The 14821-nt window shown below is 42.2% G+C and overlaps 2 protein-coding genes across 9 annotated transcripts; one reads left to right on the top strand and one right to left on the bottom strand.

Moving 5' to 3' along the window:
- Positions 1 to 186: 186 nt before the first annotated feature.
- Positions 187 to 14740, bottom strand: Npl4 (nuclear protein localization 4). Its single transcript, XM_083033125.1, has 12 exons — positions 14607 to 14740; positions 13919 to 13999; positions 13639 to 13843; positions 13194 to 13338; positions 12977 to 13114; positions 12592 to 12895; positions 12358 to 12495; positions 12113 to 12260; positions 11689 to 11849; positions 1028 to 1179; positions 802 to 940; positions 187 to 711 (listed from the first exon to the last, which is right to left on the bottom strand). The coding sequence occupies exons 1-12, from the start codon at positions 14625 to 14627 to the stop codon at positions 379 to 381; spliced, it is 1965 nt and encodes a 654-aa protein (XP_082889251.1). The 5' UTR covers positions 14628 to 14740; the 3' UTR covers positions 187 to 378.
- On the top strand, positions 1671 to 11468 carry LOC145933442 (uncharacterized). Of its 8 annotated transcripts, none has more exons than XM_083033130.1 (5): positions 1671 to 2025; positions 5619 to 5673; positions 6091 to 6408; positions 7095 to 7244; positions 7367 to 11468. In XM_083033130.1, the coding sequence occupies exons 2-5, from the start codon at positions 5659 to 5661 to the stop codon at positions 8720 to 8722; spliced, it is 1839 nt and encodes a 612-aa protein (XP_082889256.1). In that variant the 5' UTR covers positions 1671 to 2025; positions 5619 to 5658; the 3' UTR covers positions 8723 to 11468. The 8 variants fall into 8 exon arrangements, with proteins under 8 accessions (XP_082889256.1, XP_082889255.1, XP_082889259.1 ...); XM_083033129.1 differs by having other exon boundaries at positions 1671 to 2552; XM_083033132.1 differs by lacking the exon at positions 1671 to 2025 and adding an exon at positions 2578 to 2952.
- Positions 14741 to 14821: the final 81 nt, after the last annotated feature.

Genomic DNA, 14821 nt, shown 5'->3' with positions numbered 1-14821 from the left:
ATAAATATTTCTGATTTGTTAACTCGATTCATATACCAAAACTTTAATGTAATATCTTGTTAGGATTAATATTTAGAACATCTCTAATCAAACTGTTAGAAACTAGCTGTAAAAAAAAGAGATGTTAGAGAGAAAAGGGAGGGAGGGATGAAGAAAAAAATTAGGTAACGTAAAAAAATATGTCAGTGGAAAAATGCTTTCGTTTTTGTTTTCTTTTTTTTTATTCACTCATAAATAAGGCCAAAGATGCGTAGAAAACAATCGTTATATCCGCGAGGATACGGTACGCGTCAAATCCTGCGGAAGCGAAGTAGTAGATTCAAAGACAGCACCCCCATAAACACATGTGGAATTCATCGTTAATGTTTTGACAGTTTATTACGAGTACCTTGGCAGATTGCACATCTCGCAAACTGCTAAGTCCGCAGCATTGAGAAAAGTGCAATAAGAACATGTCCAAAGAGCTTGATCCGGAGGCGGATTCGCAATCGGCTCTGTACCAACGCCTATTCCTCCACTAGCTTCTGCAGTCACGGAAGGCAATGTCCTTGAGCTAGTAGCACCAAAGGACATGGTTTGCGGAGGACGCGACGATGTAGAAGCCGCGGATATGAGCTGCTCCACTGTCGCCCAATGCTCCGATTGGGCCCACTCCAATGCCTTCTCTTTATCTTTATTGCGAATAGCTTCGAGTAATGGTAACATGTGATCCTAAATAAAAAATAACAATTTGTCAATATAATTATTATTAATAACCATATATTATCGATAAAATATTATCAATTAATTGATTCATGGTACCTTCATCGGATACATGTCCATGGTAGCGATGAAGAGAAGCAAATGAAAGTCAGAAGTTGCCTCCAAAAATTGATCCGCATTGAATTGTTGCATATAAGTGCATAATGCATTAAACTCCTGAACTTGTCTATCAACTTGTCTGAAATTAAAGATATGGCGGTTATGTGAATCTATTCACATATATATGTTTGGTATCCGCTTATTTTTATTTTATTATAGATGTTACCTGTTTTCAACTGGAAATGGAGTAATGTTGTCATCCGTGAAGAAAGTGAATTGAGGAGTAAGCGGTGTGGATGCAGGTACATCCACTAATAAATATTCAACTGGCAAAGGTCTCGCTAATCTTGTTACTTCATTTCCGTATGTGTCTTTTTCCTATAACAAAATATATAATAACTATATAAATATCATATCTGTCAATTATACATATATTTAGTCATTATTTTCTACTAGTGTAATGTACACTTAATACATTATAATAATCACTGACGTATCACGTACTAGTTTAGTATATTTGTTATTTTAATATAGATATACTTATTTTTATTATCTTTTTAAACAAATATTGCGTCTTATTAAAAATAAAACAGAAAACTTGTATTATCTAAATTTTCTTCTAGCTAGATGAACTATATTATATACTTTGCAAAACTTTATCATTTTAATTTTCTATATTATTGATTACATAAAGTTGGAAATTACAAGGTACATTTTTCAAAAGAAATTCTTTATTAATCGAAGCATGATGAAATCGATGAAAAGGAGGCTCATCATGTATAATAACTTTGCCACTTGTTGCTGGAAAAGAAAATATAAATAATTTCCTACTCAACGCGTTTCCCTACAGGCCAATGTTCCCGCCATAAAGGCGGATTCATCGAGGCAAAGTGCGCGTGACGCGATTGGCGTCGAAAAACGACGACAGCGACATCGACGGCGAAGATACGTACTACTGCATTCGGACGAAGACGGAAGATACACGAGAGGGAGGACGGACAGAGACGGGATGAGAGGGGGAAAAGGAAGGGGGGAGCGACGAGAGGCGCGTAAGCGATGATCGCGCGCCCGCGGTGTGTGTCTGTCGGTCGGTCGTCGCCGCCGCCATGCTAGTGGTTAGTTTAGTGAACCAAACATCATGATGTGGCAAAACGTTCGCACGAGCTAAGGCCCATAGTAGCCATGCCGCGTTAAACCGGCACCACCGTCGTTATGTTATCCACAGTAAGACTCACGACGTTCGATAAACACGATAACGCGAAAAGTACAAAAAGTATATATACACACAAGACACACGATTATAGATAGAGAGGGAAAGAGAGGATACGTATTATAGTAAAGGGGAAAAATATAAAACGAAGAGAGAGAGAGAGAGAGTGAGAGAGAGAGAGAGAGAGAGAAAGAGAGAGAGAGAGAGAGAGAGAGAGAGAACACGACGGCAGCGAGGACGACGACGAAGACGAAGACGACGACACGACAACGATAACGACAGTGACGACAAAACCGTGTTAGTGGTGGTAGTAGTGCTTGCTCTCGTGGTGGTGGTGGTGGTTGTTGTTCGGTGCGAGCGGAACCGCGCGCGCGGCACGACGTTAGGCCCGATGTAAGTCAAAGCCGTCGCCGAATCGCACGATCGAACGTATACGTCGCGTAGTGAAACATCATCGTCGCGGCACGCGTCGCAAGTGCCGAGTGCCAACGGTCAAGCCTTCCATAGCGCGGCAAGGAGACGATCGCGAAACGTATATACGGTACGGAGCATTTACACAATTCTTTCCGATAAAAAGAGCGAGAGAGCGAGAGAGAAAGAGAGATTGATTAAATCGAGGAAACGAAATTGGAATACATGTGTTGGATGCTTGATGGAGAGAGAGAAAGAGAGAGAGAGAGAGAGAGCGAGCGCCTGTATGTGTGTGCGAAAAGGAGCGACGCGTGAAAGTGAGTGAGAGAGAGAGCGCATGTCGGAGCGAAAAAGAGAGACGTCGCAGTGCGCGCGCGCGCGCGTCCAGGACGGGGGAGGAGGGGAGAGAGAGCGAGACGGAGCGCGCACAACATTCCCGCGGAATCTGACACGCAGTAGTTCGCGAGCGGTTTTCGACCCGAATGTCGGCTCGTTGTCGCGAGTCACGATCGGCGTATCTATCGGCGTAGGCAGGTAACCTCCCCCGAGCGATAACGTCTCTCTCGAGAGCCCGAGGCGTCGCGAAGCGGGCCGCTTTTTTTAGTGCGCTGCGTGCTTTAGTTAGTAGTGTGCACGCGTGTGTGTATGCATACGGCACGACGTCGCGAAGAAGTGCCGCGAACACTCGATATACGTCCTTCCTCCGCCTCTCTCGCCCCCTCGTTGGCGCCTCGGTCCGAGGGATTCGTCTCCCCTCCCTCCCTCTTCTTCCTCCTCCTCCCTTGCGTCTGCCGCGCGCGCGAGAGAGGCAACGTCGCGCTTAAAGAATGGCGAATCCTCGGAAGCACCCATCCTCCCGATCTACCCGCTATCCGCCGACGGTTTTGGCGGGATTTCCGACGCATGCGCGCGAATGGTGTAAAGTGTCATCTCTCTTTGTCTTTCTCTCTCCCTCTCTCGCGAGCTCGCAAACGAGCTCCTCTCGAGGCTCGTCTCGTTGCATAATGACTTATCTATCGTGTGCCGATATCGCTGAATATTGAGTCTACATAACCTCCTTCTTGGGAAGTTTCGTTTGTTTGCTCGCTCGCGTGCATACATTGCCGGATGATCCGCGGAAAATAGAGAAAGATCGAGACTCGAGGAAGATACGCGTTTGGCAGCTTCGAGAGCATCTTATTTTCAAATCTTTCTTATTAGTATTCCCGAGAAATAAGGCTTCCTTATTTATATACGCGTGTGTAAATTCTTATGCTTCGGAGAACGTAGATTTCATACAGAGAATTTATCGTAATTGCTTCTTGAGGAGAATATAAGAATTTCTTATTTACACTCTTGCACGAATGCTTGAGTATATGCTTAAAAAATAACTATCGCTTATCGCTTTTTTGAGCGAATCGTGTTGCTTCAAAATTATGTAAATACTCATAAATATTTAGCTGAAATACAGATAGAGAGAGAAAGAGAGGAAAAATTGCTCAATTATATAATTATAAGTTTGATAAAATGATTTTAAAAAATATCGACATAATATGTACATCGAGTGACTGTCTAAAGATTAATATTCGTACGACGTGTTTAATCGGAAGCAAAAGTAAAAATTAACATATATTAAATCGTTAGAAAATGCAAGTTTCTGAGATAAGAATCGTATTATTTCCATAGCACGTTTAAAGTTAATTTAAACAGGTTAAAGCAGTGTGATCAAGTTCTAAAAATAAATTTCTTGAAAATACAATGTTATTGTTGCCATGTTATCCTTTCGGCATTCAATCAAATATAAAGAAAAAATCGCGAATGATTTTTTTTATATGTAATTTTAAACACAAATCCGAGTCACGCTATATTTCACTGTTTTCAAAATAATTGTGTTACATTCTTTTAGATTTTGTTTCATGAAAGAACCAAGTTTAAGTGATTGAAAAAATTAAAACATCTCGTTTATATATATTATATATACACACATGCACATGTGTTTAGTAAAGATCAAGATTAGATATCGAGATTTCTTTTGAACATTAATTATACCTTCTAAAATACAATAATATATTTTAGAGTTTGGTTTCTAATCGCATTTCAAATAATACATTATTACACGTCGTATTTATCGTAGTTTACAATAGGGTAATTAATGAAAATTCTGGCGTAGAAAAAAACGTGCGTAAAAAAAAGTCGAGGTCAGAGAATGTTGGCCGAGACATTTTCGTCGACGAAGGCGAGAGCGAGCGTCGAAAGGATTAAGGGCAAACTGTGTCGCGGGCGAGTTCAAGTCGCCGTCGCGCTTTCCCGCCTTTTACTCGCGAGCGGTCACCGAGGTGGTATCCTCGGGCCTCGGGTGAATCGAACGATCAGTGAGTGTGTTTACCACGTCGTCACGTGTACGTCGCGCCGCGTATCGATTCACGTCCCGCTTCCCGAAACGCCGCCGTATTTAAGTAAGCCTCTGGCAGAGAGCGAACGAAACCGAGCGGGGGCCTTTGTCTGTCAGTCAGCGAGACGTTCAGTTAATACGGACGTGTAAACAATGCCGCGCGACGCGAGACCGATCTGGTTTTTTGAAACCGTTTATTAACGAGGGAACTCGTCGATCACTCGATGACGCACGAATGCGATATGGGTCAAGGAATATGGGCCGACGTGGCGACGTTGGTTTCGCGCCGTGCGTACTTAAAATCGGGAAAGTCCATGGCAGGATGGCAGAGTCTACGACGCATAGTAATAAACGTAGTAATATTAAACAAGTGCGAAGAGAGAGAAAGACAGAACGAGAGAGAAACCGGCGATGTGAGACAAAGGGAGAAAGAGAGAAAAAAAAATGCGAGAGAGACGAACGATCGCGTGTACCGAGTTTGTTTACATACATACATACAACGACTTGACCTTTTAGGGTTTTCCGTCGTAAATTACACAACGTTCCGCGTGAATCGGAACATTCCTGTGCACACGTGGTAAAGTTTCGGCTCTGTTTGTCAAAAAACAATTTCGAGAGATAGATATCCTCTTTGCCTTTGTCATGTTTATTATAAGTCTCGCGCGCTCGATTCATATCGTACGCAATTCTTCGCGTTTCCTCCGTTGAGAATCAATCGAGGGGTAAACAGTTTCGCGTGATCCTTCGCGCGTGAATGTGTTTGGAAGTTAAGAGCACCGAAAATCAGCGCAGCGCTAAATTAAAAAAATGCCATTGCAATTTCAGGAGCACGAGACGCTACGTTCGTAATTAATACCGTGGCGTGATGTTACTTAAACAGGTAATTCCCGCGTAAAGTGAATGAAGACGAATGCTGGATTGTCTTTGATTGTCCGCTCGAGTGAATAACACAGTTGAACGAGAAACTTCAATATACAAGTGATAGCACGAAATTTGTGTCGTTTATCGCTCATAAACTTTGATATAGCAAAATCGATTCGAGTTCGCGGCGTAAACTTTGTTATCTCGCGACGTATCTAAATTTAATACATCGATCGATGCGATCAGAATAGCGATCTAATTCCATTACGGCAGAAATTTTATCTCGTTAATGCTCATTATTTGAACACTTCTTACGCGAGATCATATGCAAGAACTTGTATATATGTGTGTGTTTTGCGTGCGTGTGTGCATACGACGAAATTACGAAGATATGCACGCACGCACGCACATGTGTACATGTATGTTGCGCTTCCAGATGCTGGATCCGAGCGTGCTAACGGACCTGGAGGAGCTGACGCTTTGCGGTTGCTGCAAGCAGAAGTACAATGACGCGGAACAATGTCCAAAGTATCTCAGCTGTAAGCATTACTTCTGTCTGCGTTGCATCGAGAGCAATCTACTGAAGGGACGAGATCTGTTTTGCGCGCACTGTTGGAAGAAGACGGATTTGGGTGACCAGGGTCCGGACGCTCTACCAACTCATTCTCCACTGCTTGCCCTGGCCAATAATCTGTCGCGTCTAAAAATCACGACGAACAACACGTCCGGCAAACCCGGTGACAAGGAGAGGAAGGTAACGACGATTGATATTTTCCTATTTTCGTTCAGGAGTAAAACGCCATGGAATGTACAACATTTCTTTCAACAATTTGTGTAACACGATTCCTGTACAATCTTGCATCTTTTATATTAAAAATATATCAAATAATTAATTTTGAAAAAATAAAAGAAATGAAGAAATTGTATCATGAACGTTAAATTACGCGATTATTGATTCATCTAAATTTACCGTGAAATATCTCTGCTGGATAGAATTAAGTTAAATGAAATTTAGACGACGAACGAAAAATTCTTCGAAAAAGTAACGCGACTTTCGTAACATCGCGATAAACGGTGAACTTTATTAGCATCGAAAAAGACGGAATATATCTGCGTTCAAATGCGAAATGTATGCGACATGTGTGCCTATATGCGTGACGGAGAAAACGCGAGTAGAATAACTATACCAAAAGAGAGTGAGAAAACGTTTCTAGTAGTAATAAAATGATGTTGTAAGAGCATCTCTCGACGATTTCGAATCTGTGATAATTTCGCGCGATTATCTCGCGCACACGTTTTACTTCTCTTAAAAAAAGATACGACCGAATATTTTGATAAAAACGAGGGATCAGCTTGGTCTTGAAAAGTCGGAAGAAACTTTTCGTGTAAACACGTGGTGGTGGACTTGAAATGGATCGATAACGTTTAATATTTTCGTAGAGCGAGAACTGTCACACACACGGGATGCCGCTGGCATTATGGTGTGCGACATGTTGCACGGCGCTTTGTAGAGCGTGCGCGACTCCTCAAGAGCACCCGGGTCATCAGATTAAATCGCAAACCGATGCCAAAGAACAGCTCATTTCCGACGTAAGTTGTTTCCCTACTTGTTTGACATTGCATCATTTTCCGTTGAAATTTCGAGAAACAGGCTCGAGAAACTATACATCGAAGAACTAACGATGCGAAAATCTTCGTGCATTCATTCACAGGTTCAATTGGAGGTGGCCGCTGTGGGTAAACTGTCGACCGAGATTCAAAGACTGGCAATACAGCAACGCGAGTTTCTGATAAAGGTGCTGGAGGCATGCGTGACGTTGAAGACGCACGTGGAGACGGATTTGCAGAACGGTTGGAGCCACTTTCCCGAGATAACGGACGCGCGCGAAACCCTAGGCAAGACGAAGGCCGGCTTGCAGATGAGCGAAACTCCGGGTGATGTATACAGTTTGCACTCGCAGCTCGTTCTAGAGAAACAGCGGTTGCAATCCAAATATCAGGAGATGATGCTGCAGTGCCAGCTGGACGATCTTATCGGCAATTCCGGCGTGATTTTCGATTTTGCCCTGCTGAAGCAAGCACTGGCGGGGATTCATACGGGGGATCCGATCATTCCCCAAGGAGTGGGCAATGGCGGTCGCTTGCCGAATCACTTGGCGGCCTCGCAGAATCCGATACTATTCCTCGCAAATTACTGCATGTCGCAGTTGTACACGCGCCACGTCGTCAGCAAGCAACAGCATATGCAGAACGGTTCGATGGAGTATCATCATTCGAATATGATGCCGCCGCCGCAACAGGCGCCACCGGGATCCGTTCACATTCACCAAGGTCCGCCACCGCCGCCACCAGGGCCGAACCAGACTCCGCAGCAGCTTCTCATTCCACCCGGTTCACCGTCCATCAAACCCATACCGCCCGCACCGCCCAACGCCATGCTGCACCCGCAGCAGCAGTCGACGTTCATGTCCGATACGGTCGGTACCGGTGGCAGTCTAGTGACCGTCCACTCATCCCCCCAACCGCCGTCTAACGCGATAACGGCGACACTGACACGGGGCCCGGCGAATCCGTATCCCCTGTACTACTTCAACATCGAGGTAAACGGCTCGCCGCACGGACGCATCGTAATCGAGGTGCGACCGGACGCGGCGCCGAAGATGGCGAAAAACTTCAGCGTGCTGTCGACGGGGGAAGCCGGGATCGGTTACAAGGGCTGCTCGATATTCCAGTGCTGGGAGGGCGAGTCCGTGATCACGGGCGATTTTGAGCTTAACAACGGCCGCGGAGGACGAAGCATATACGAAGACGGCTACTTTATGCCGGACGACACCAAGTTCCCGGCGGTGCGAGGTGCGGTGGGAATGAGACGGACGCAGAAGCGACACGACAACCTCGGCATGGTCGGCTCACAGTTTCGCATAATACTGCAGGAGATGCGCGGCTTCACCGGCATTTTCGGCCACGTGATCGAGGGATTGGATCTGGTGGAGAAGATATCTACGTTCGGCGACCAGACCGGCAAGCCTACCAAGAATATTCTAATCACGAAGTGCGGTAAATTGTAACGTTTACGCTGTCGCTGTCGCGCGGTTTGTTGTAGCGTGGGGTAGACTCTCCGAGAAGAAGAGCGGAGTAGTATATCCCGCATACACATCTATCTATATATTGTATAACGCCGTATACACGTTTTCCCGCTATAGATAACCGAAAGAAGGTCGCGACGGTTTTCCCGACTCGCGCGCGTTCGGCCGAAGAGAGAAACTTATACGTAAGAAGAAATACAAAAAGAAACGCGTTACACGTAATTGCCCAACGATGGGAGACGATTATTATTATAATTATTATATCCGCCGCGTATATTCACTCGGGGACACCGTCGCGACACGTTTATCCGCGAATCCTCGAACGCTCCGTACGAGTCACGCAACTTAATTAACTATTAACAATAGCATCTAAAGATGTCGAGTCTATTTTTAAATCGTGGGCGCGTGCGAGAAGAAAAAGAAATAAAAAAAAAATCCATATTTTGCTATTGACCGGGAATCGATACGAGATTCTGCTAACAATAATAATGATGAATGATGATCGAGATACACACACATACACATACGTACCTCAGAGATCGACCGTGATATCGATACGACTTCTCTAGCTGATACGACGTATTTGTTTTTAGGAAGAGAGAGGTCCAACGTTTATTTTGGCTATTGTCGGCGTTAACTCTGCTAAACTACGTTATAGTTCGTAGAGCGCGTATCGCACGTCGGGCGTGATATAGTGAGGAAGAAGGTACCGTGCGATTTGCGGTAGTAGAGCGGTTTCTCTGCCCGGCTCCCGCGTGCGCAGCTAAAATGTTTTAGATCGTAGATAGATGCGAATAAAAGGAAAACAAACGTGTAGTACCGGGGAATTTAAGTATAGCAAACTATCGGGGAAAACTAACCGAACCGTATCGCGTTTATGCACACGCGACGTATTAAACTTGTGAAAAGAGAGGCGATGATGAACCTGCGGGCGAATACGGATATGATATTGACCCTTTCGATTTTTTTGTTTTTTGTTTTTTGTGTGGGCGAGAGCAAATCGCGGGTGGGCATCTTTGCGAATTTATGCTAAAAGTCGCGACTCGCGCGATTCTATACAAAAACGCAAGGTTTGTCGTTTAGAATCTTAGATTCCGAAACGGTGAAGAAAAAGATATCGATATAGTTAATCTCGTAGGAGCGCAATTTGTGCGGTTCGTTAAACACGATGTCGCGTATATCGTTCCGTTCCAGGGGCGCGAGGAAAAGAGCTAAAAGGGAAAAGGAAATAAAAAAAAAAAAAAGAGATATTCATCGCGCGCGCGCGTTTTGTGAAGAAGTCTTGTGATTCCGCTGCACGAATATTGGTAGCGAACTCGTTCCCTTTTCGTTCTTTGTAAAACTAGCGAACCGTCGTGAATTATATCTGTATTTAAGATTAGATCTCAATACGTCGCAAATGTATGCAAGGCCTAACTACTACTATGTAGATCGTAAGCCTCGTGTCGTCTGATCGGAGAAAACGAACGAAGGAAAAAAAATGTACAAATACATGTATATACATATACGTATGTATACAATATGTATATATAAGTGTATGTACATTAAACAAATCATTCCTATATATCGTACTACGATAATGTAATTGCGTTATAACTACTCGTCTGAATTCTCGTAATGAAGTCCCATTATGTATCGTTATATATATATATATATACACTGTACACGCGCGCGCGCGTGCGAGAGCGAACGCGTCTTTCCCTCTCTCTCTCTCGCGCGCGGACACGTGCGCGCGTATCTCCACGCGCGTACAAGGCAAGGCACACTCACGCGTTACCGTAATAGCAAAAATTGCACGCCCTCGCGTCGTCGCGGATATGCCTTCTCGAAGAAAAGCCTCATTCGATGTTGAACTTGAAAGTTTTAACACTTGTTGATTAGCTAATAAAAAGAAACGCGTCTCTCGCGATCGACATTGCGATGATTGACGGCAACGCGAAACGCGTCGCGTTGTACGTCGTCTTTAGGGAATAAATATAACTCGCTCCTGTACATGTACAATATTATTGTATACACGACGACCGTAAGCGGGGGTGGCTTAATGTGTGTTCGAATGGATGAATGAACGAATTTCTCTCGTTTCGCTTCCGAGCGAGGAAAAACTCCGACAAATTGTAACTCTTATTAGTACGTAATTACGTAGAGACGCAATCGTGAGAAGAAGAAAAGGACATATTGTACCGAAGCGAATGACGATACAGGCCCACCTGTATACATTACATACATACATATTATACATACATAAAACAACACGTACACGGATACCTCTATGCGCGCGCGTATATATATACAAATATATAAACTACATATATTTTTATGAACGTGATGAGGTAACAACGCATAGCTTGTAATATCGATTCTAACGACCGACCGATTTATCTTGTCCCTCGCGTGCGATTAAACGATTGAGCGGCTGTAAGCACTTGGACAAGTTCTTTCCTCTCGTCTTTCTACCTCGCTATTTTGTTTTCTTCCTTATCTTTCCTTTTTCTTACTTCCGCTCTGTCCCTCTCTGTCTCTCTCGTATCCTCCTCTCGAGACATAATAATCATTGAGAATGCGAAGATCGTGACTATTTTTTTTAGGTTCGCGGTAATTACACCGTAGAGAGCCGTCGTTTAAACGAATTTTATTATTTCATTATACATGTACGAAGTGAACGTTTAACGCCTCAACTTAAATGTACTTTTAATCGATCGATTTTGAGTTATAAACTGTTCTCATTTCACGTGAGTATTATGATTTGTGCGTATTACCCTTATACCTATAGGTATATCTCAAGTTGTGCGACAAAATTGCATAACTTTCAATAAAAATATTAGATTACGATAGACATATAAAAATTTAAAGGCACTCGTTCGATATACATATAAAGATATAAATCGAAGTGATTCAAAGAAACGTAATAATCTCGAAGAGAAAATGAAATCGATAATATTCGAACTTACCTTGTAGAAGACATCCGGAACGTATTGCTTATCGGTCGACTCGATTACGTAGCCCAATTCCGGTGCGTCTTTTGTAGGAACCAAAGAGCCATCTCGTACCAACGCCATACATTGATTGGATACCTGATAGCCCTCCATATGTACTTGATTTTTATCGTCACCTGTAATTTACAGGAAAAATGTTTCTGAAAACTGTAATTTTACATGGCGTTTGTAACGGATATTTCGTAACAGATAGGGAAAAGAAGCGTAATTATTATGTATTGTTAAGTTGATCAAAAAAACTCGTTCGCCTTTTCCTATGTGGCTCTTATCTCGATACAAAAAAAAGACAAACTTTTAATCAACCTAACATCTTCGAAGTAAAAAAATTAAAAAAAAAATATATATATATCTATATTGTAAATTAAAATTGACGACTCACCTGTGACGCAAACAGTTACAGATTTTGAGCCGAAATAACCATTAGGCGAGAAGCGGCAGGGGTTTGGATACCGGTTTTGAAAGTACCCAGCCATAATGCATTCTTGAGCAGATAGGAAATGGCTTTCTATATTGCGAACGTGTTTGACCTGATCGAATAAAACTGACAGTGTTAATCGCCGTACATATGCGGATTCGGTATACGAACATTACATACGAGAAAGAAAAATATATATATCAAATTACCGTTCCCTTCTTGACATCGTCGGCTATGAGGTCAGTGAAAATCCATCCGATTCTCCTCAGATTAAGTGTCCGGCCTAATTCCTCGACTAATGCTTCTTTCTCGTCCGGCAGAAGTCTTATCGTATCTTTTGTACTTTCCTGACCAATCACAATGCGAACACACATTATATATTTGTTCATCAAAAATGTGTATGTTTATAGATTTGTCGAAGATTGTGCACGAGCTCTACGTACCTGCGGTGGCTCGTATATAGCCGCAACGACTGCTCTAATTCCTACCGGGACATCCGAGTGTACTTCGTATCTTCCGTATAGATAACCGATACGCTGGTGCCCAGTGCTACGCCAGTAATTAAGAAAACGTTCTACTAAACTAGCATTTTCGAACATGACGTTATCCACGTGTCGATAAGTCTGGCGGTTCAGAGTGATAGAGTTCGGTTGGCACTTGCTGCAGATCCCTCGCGGCCATGGCGGATGATCCTTGCAGCCAGTCTTTATACGGCAGCTTATGTCGTCTAATTGTATGAACTTGCCCCTGCGACAAATATATACAAGATACAGTCGAGTACTCTGTAATAATGTTTGTACAATCATTTCACATTGCATATTTATGTACCTATCAACTCCGGCAGTGAGCTTCCTAAGATATGAATGAAAGGATAGATGCTTGATATTTTGTTCCTTCAGGTAAAACTCGTCGAAAGGTTCCAGAGGTGAACAATGCACGCAGCATCCTCTTATTCCATGTCGACAGCTGTAAAAAAAACGCATGTTTTTTTTGTTCTATTTTTGATTCTATCTTGTGTTTTTATTAATGTTTTTAGATTTCTTACAGTTTTTCGTCGCGTTTACGCTGGATTTTTCCATCCAGCTTCCATAATTGCTCATCAACATCATCCTCAACTACATTTGTCAGAGATCGTGAAAGACCAGATGTGCGATTTGTAATTCCGTTTGTAGTATCAATTGGCCCTGGTTCTAAAAATACAAAACAATGTTAGTAAAAAAGCTGGTCTTTGACAAATAAAAAAAATTTATACAAGTGCATACATATATACATACATATACACACTTATATATAAAAAAAAATTTTAAATAAGTCTAATTATAAATATATATTTTTCATAGTTATGTTTTATAGTTTAATATAATGCTATCATCTTAAATGTATTATACTATGTTTTTAGTTATTATGTAATAATTTTGCTTTATTTTATTATTTGCAGTAATTTTTACGTTCTACGCTGGACTATCAATTATGGAAATAATTATTCATACCTGTAGAAGTATTATTGGAGGCACTGCTGGTTGATGGAGCACTCCATAGTTGGGTGCCATTGGCTGGCACAAGATAAAGCATATCTCCGTGGGAAAGACCAGTTCCTAACACCGTTCTACTCCGAGTAGATGTAAGTGGCTCTTTCTGATTTCGTTGCTTACAGAGGTTAAATCCAAAACTATTTAAATCAAAGGCTTCATACACCTATGCAAAAAGTAATTGGGATAAATTCTAAAATATTATATATTAAAAAGTTAGAATATCTTCCATGATTTATACCTTTTCATAAAGTCGAGAAAGTGTATCGGAAGCTAGCACTTCTATACGCTTTGTTCCCTCTGATGACTGAACGCGTAGGACCTGGAAGTGAATAAACAAACAATGTATTACAGACAAATTTATATTTATTTAACAAAAATAAATTATTGTAAACATGTATTGCAGAATAGAATTGTCCATAACAAAACAAGCAATACATTGTAACTTTGTACATTATTCATTTTTCATTCATATATAAATGACATCTATGAAGATAGAATAACAATGGAATATATCCTAATTACTTTTTTACATAAAAAATGTCCCAGATAAATCAAATATATTTTAATATTAAATGGAGAGCGAATTCTTTAATTTATTTGTAAAGTTATATAAATTAACTATCTAGTCGAGAAATTATGTTACGAAAATAAATACTATAAAGAAACACGTATATTGTTGATGTCAAATAAATTTACGCTCGTGTGATTATCAAATAATTAGGAATTAAAAAAAAAACAAAAAAACATGTATCAGAGGACAGGCAACATGACGAGAGAGCCTGAGAATCAGGCTCGAATTGTATCGGTTACGTTTGAGAATATGTCGCAATTATGCGATGCGATCGCGCGGAAAGTAAAATTAAACAACAGAAGGAAAGCGATTGGACGGAATCGCGCTCGCGAATCCATTTCGTGGGATGACTTACAAATTGGCCGGGTTTTGACATTTCGCCGGTGTCGGTGCGGTGAATCAGCTGTTCGAAGATCTCGCTGTAACGTGTACAGGCCGCACGAGTGCGCGGTGGCGCCAAAGTCCCTATAGCGCGGCGACGCGAAGACAAAACTGTCGAGTCAACGTCGGTGGGGTCGGGTCGACCTAACCTCCTCGCACCTCCACGGCTGGCTGAGAGGTGCGATTCCT

Source organism: Prenolepis imparis, unplaced genomic scaffold, assembly GCF_030444845.1.
Source record: "Prenolepis imparis isolate NDT839.2.m4 unplaced genomic scaffold, iyPreImpa1.0 SCAF_3, whole genome shotgun sequence".
Taxonomy (NCBI): domain Eukaryota; kingdom Metazoa; phylum Arthropoda; class Insecta; order Hymenoptera; family Formicidae; genus Prenolepis; species Prenolepis imparis.
Note: the sequence above shows the minus strand (reverse complement) of the source record. Positions and strands in the feature narration are given on the sequence as shown.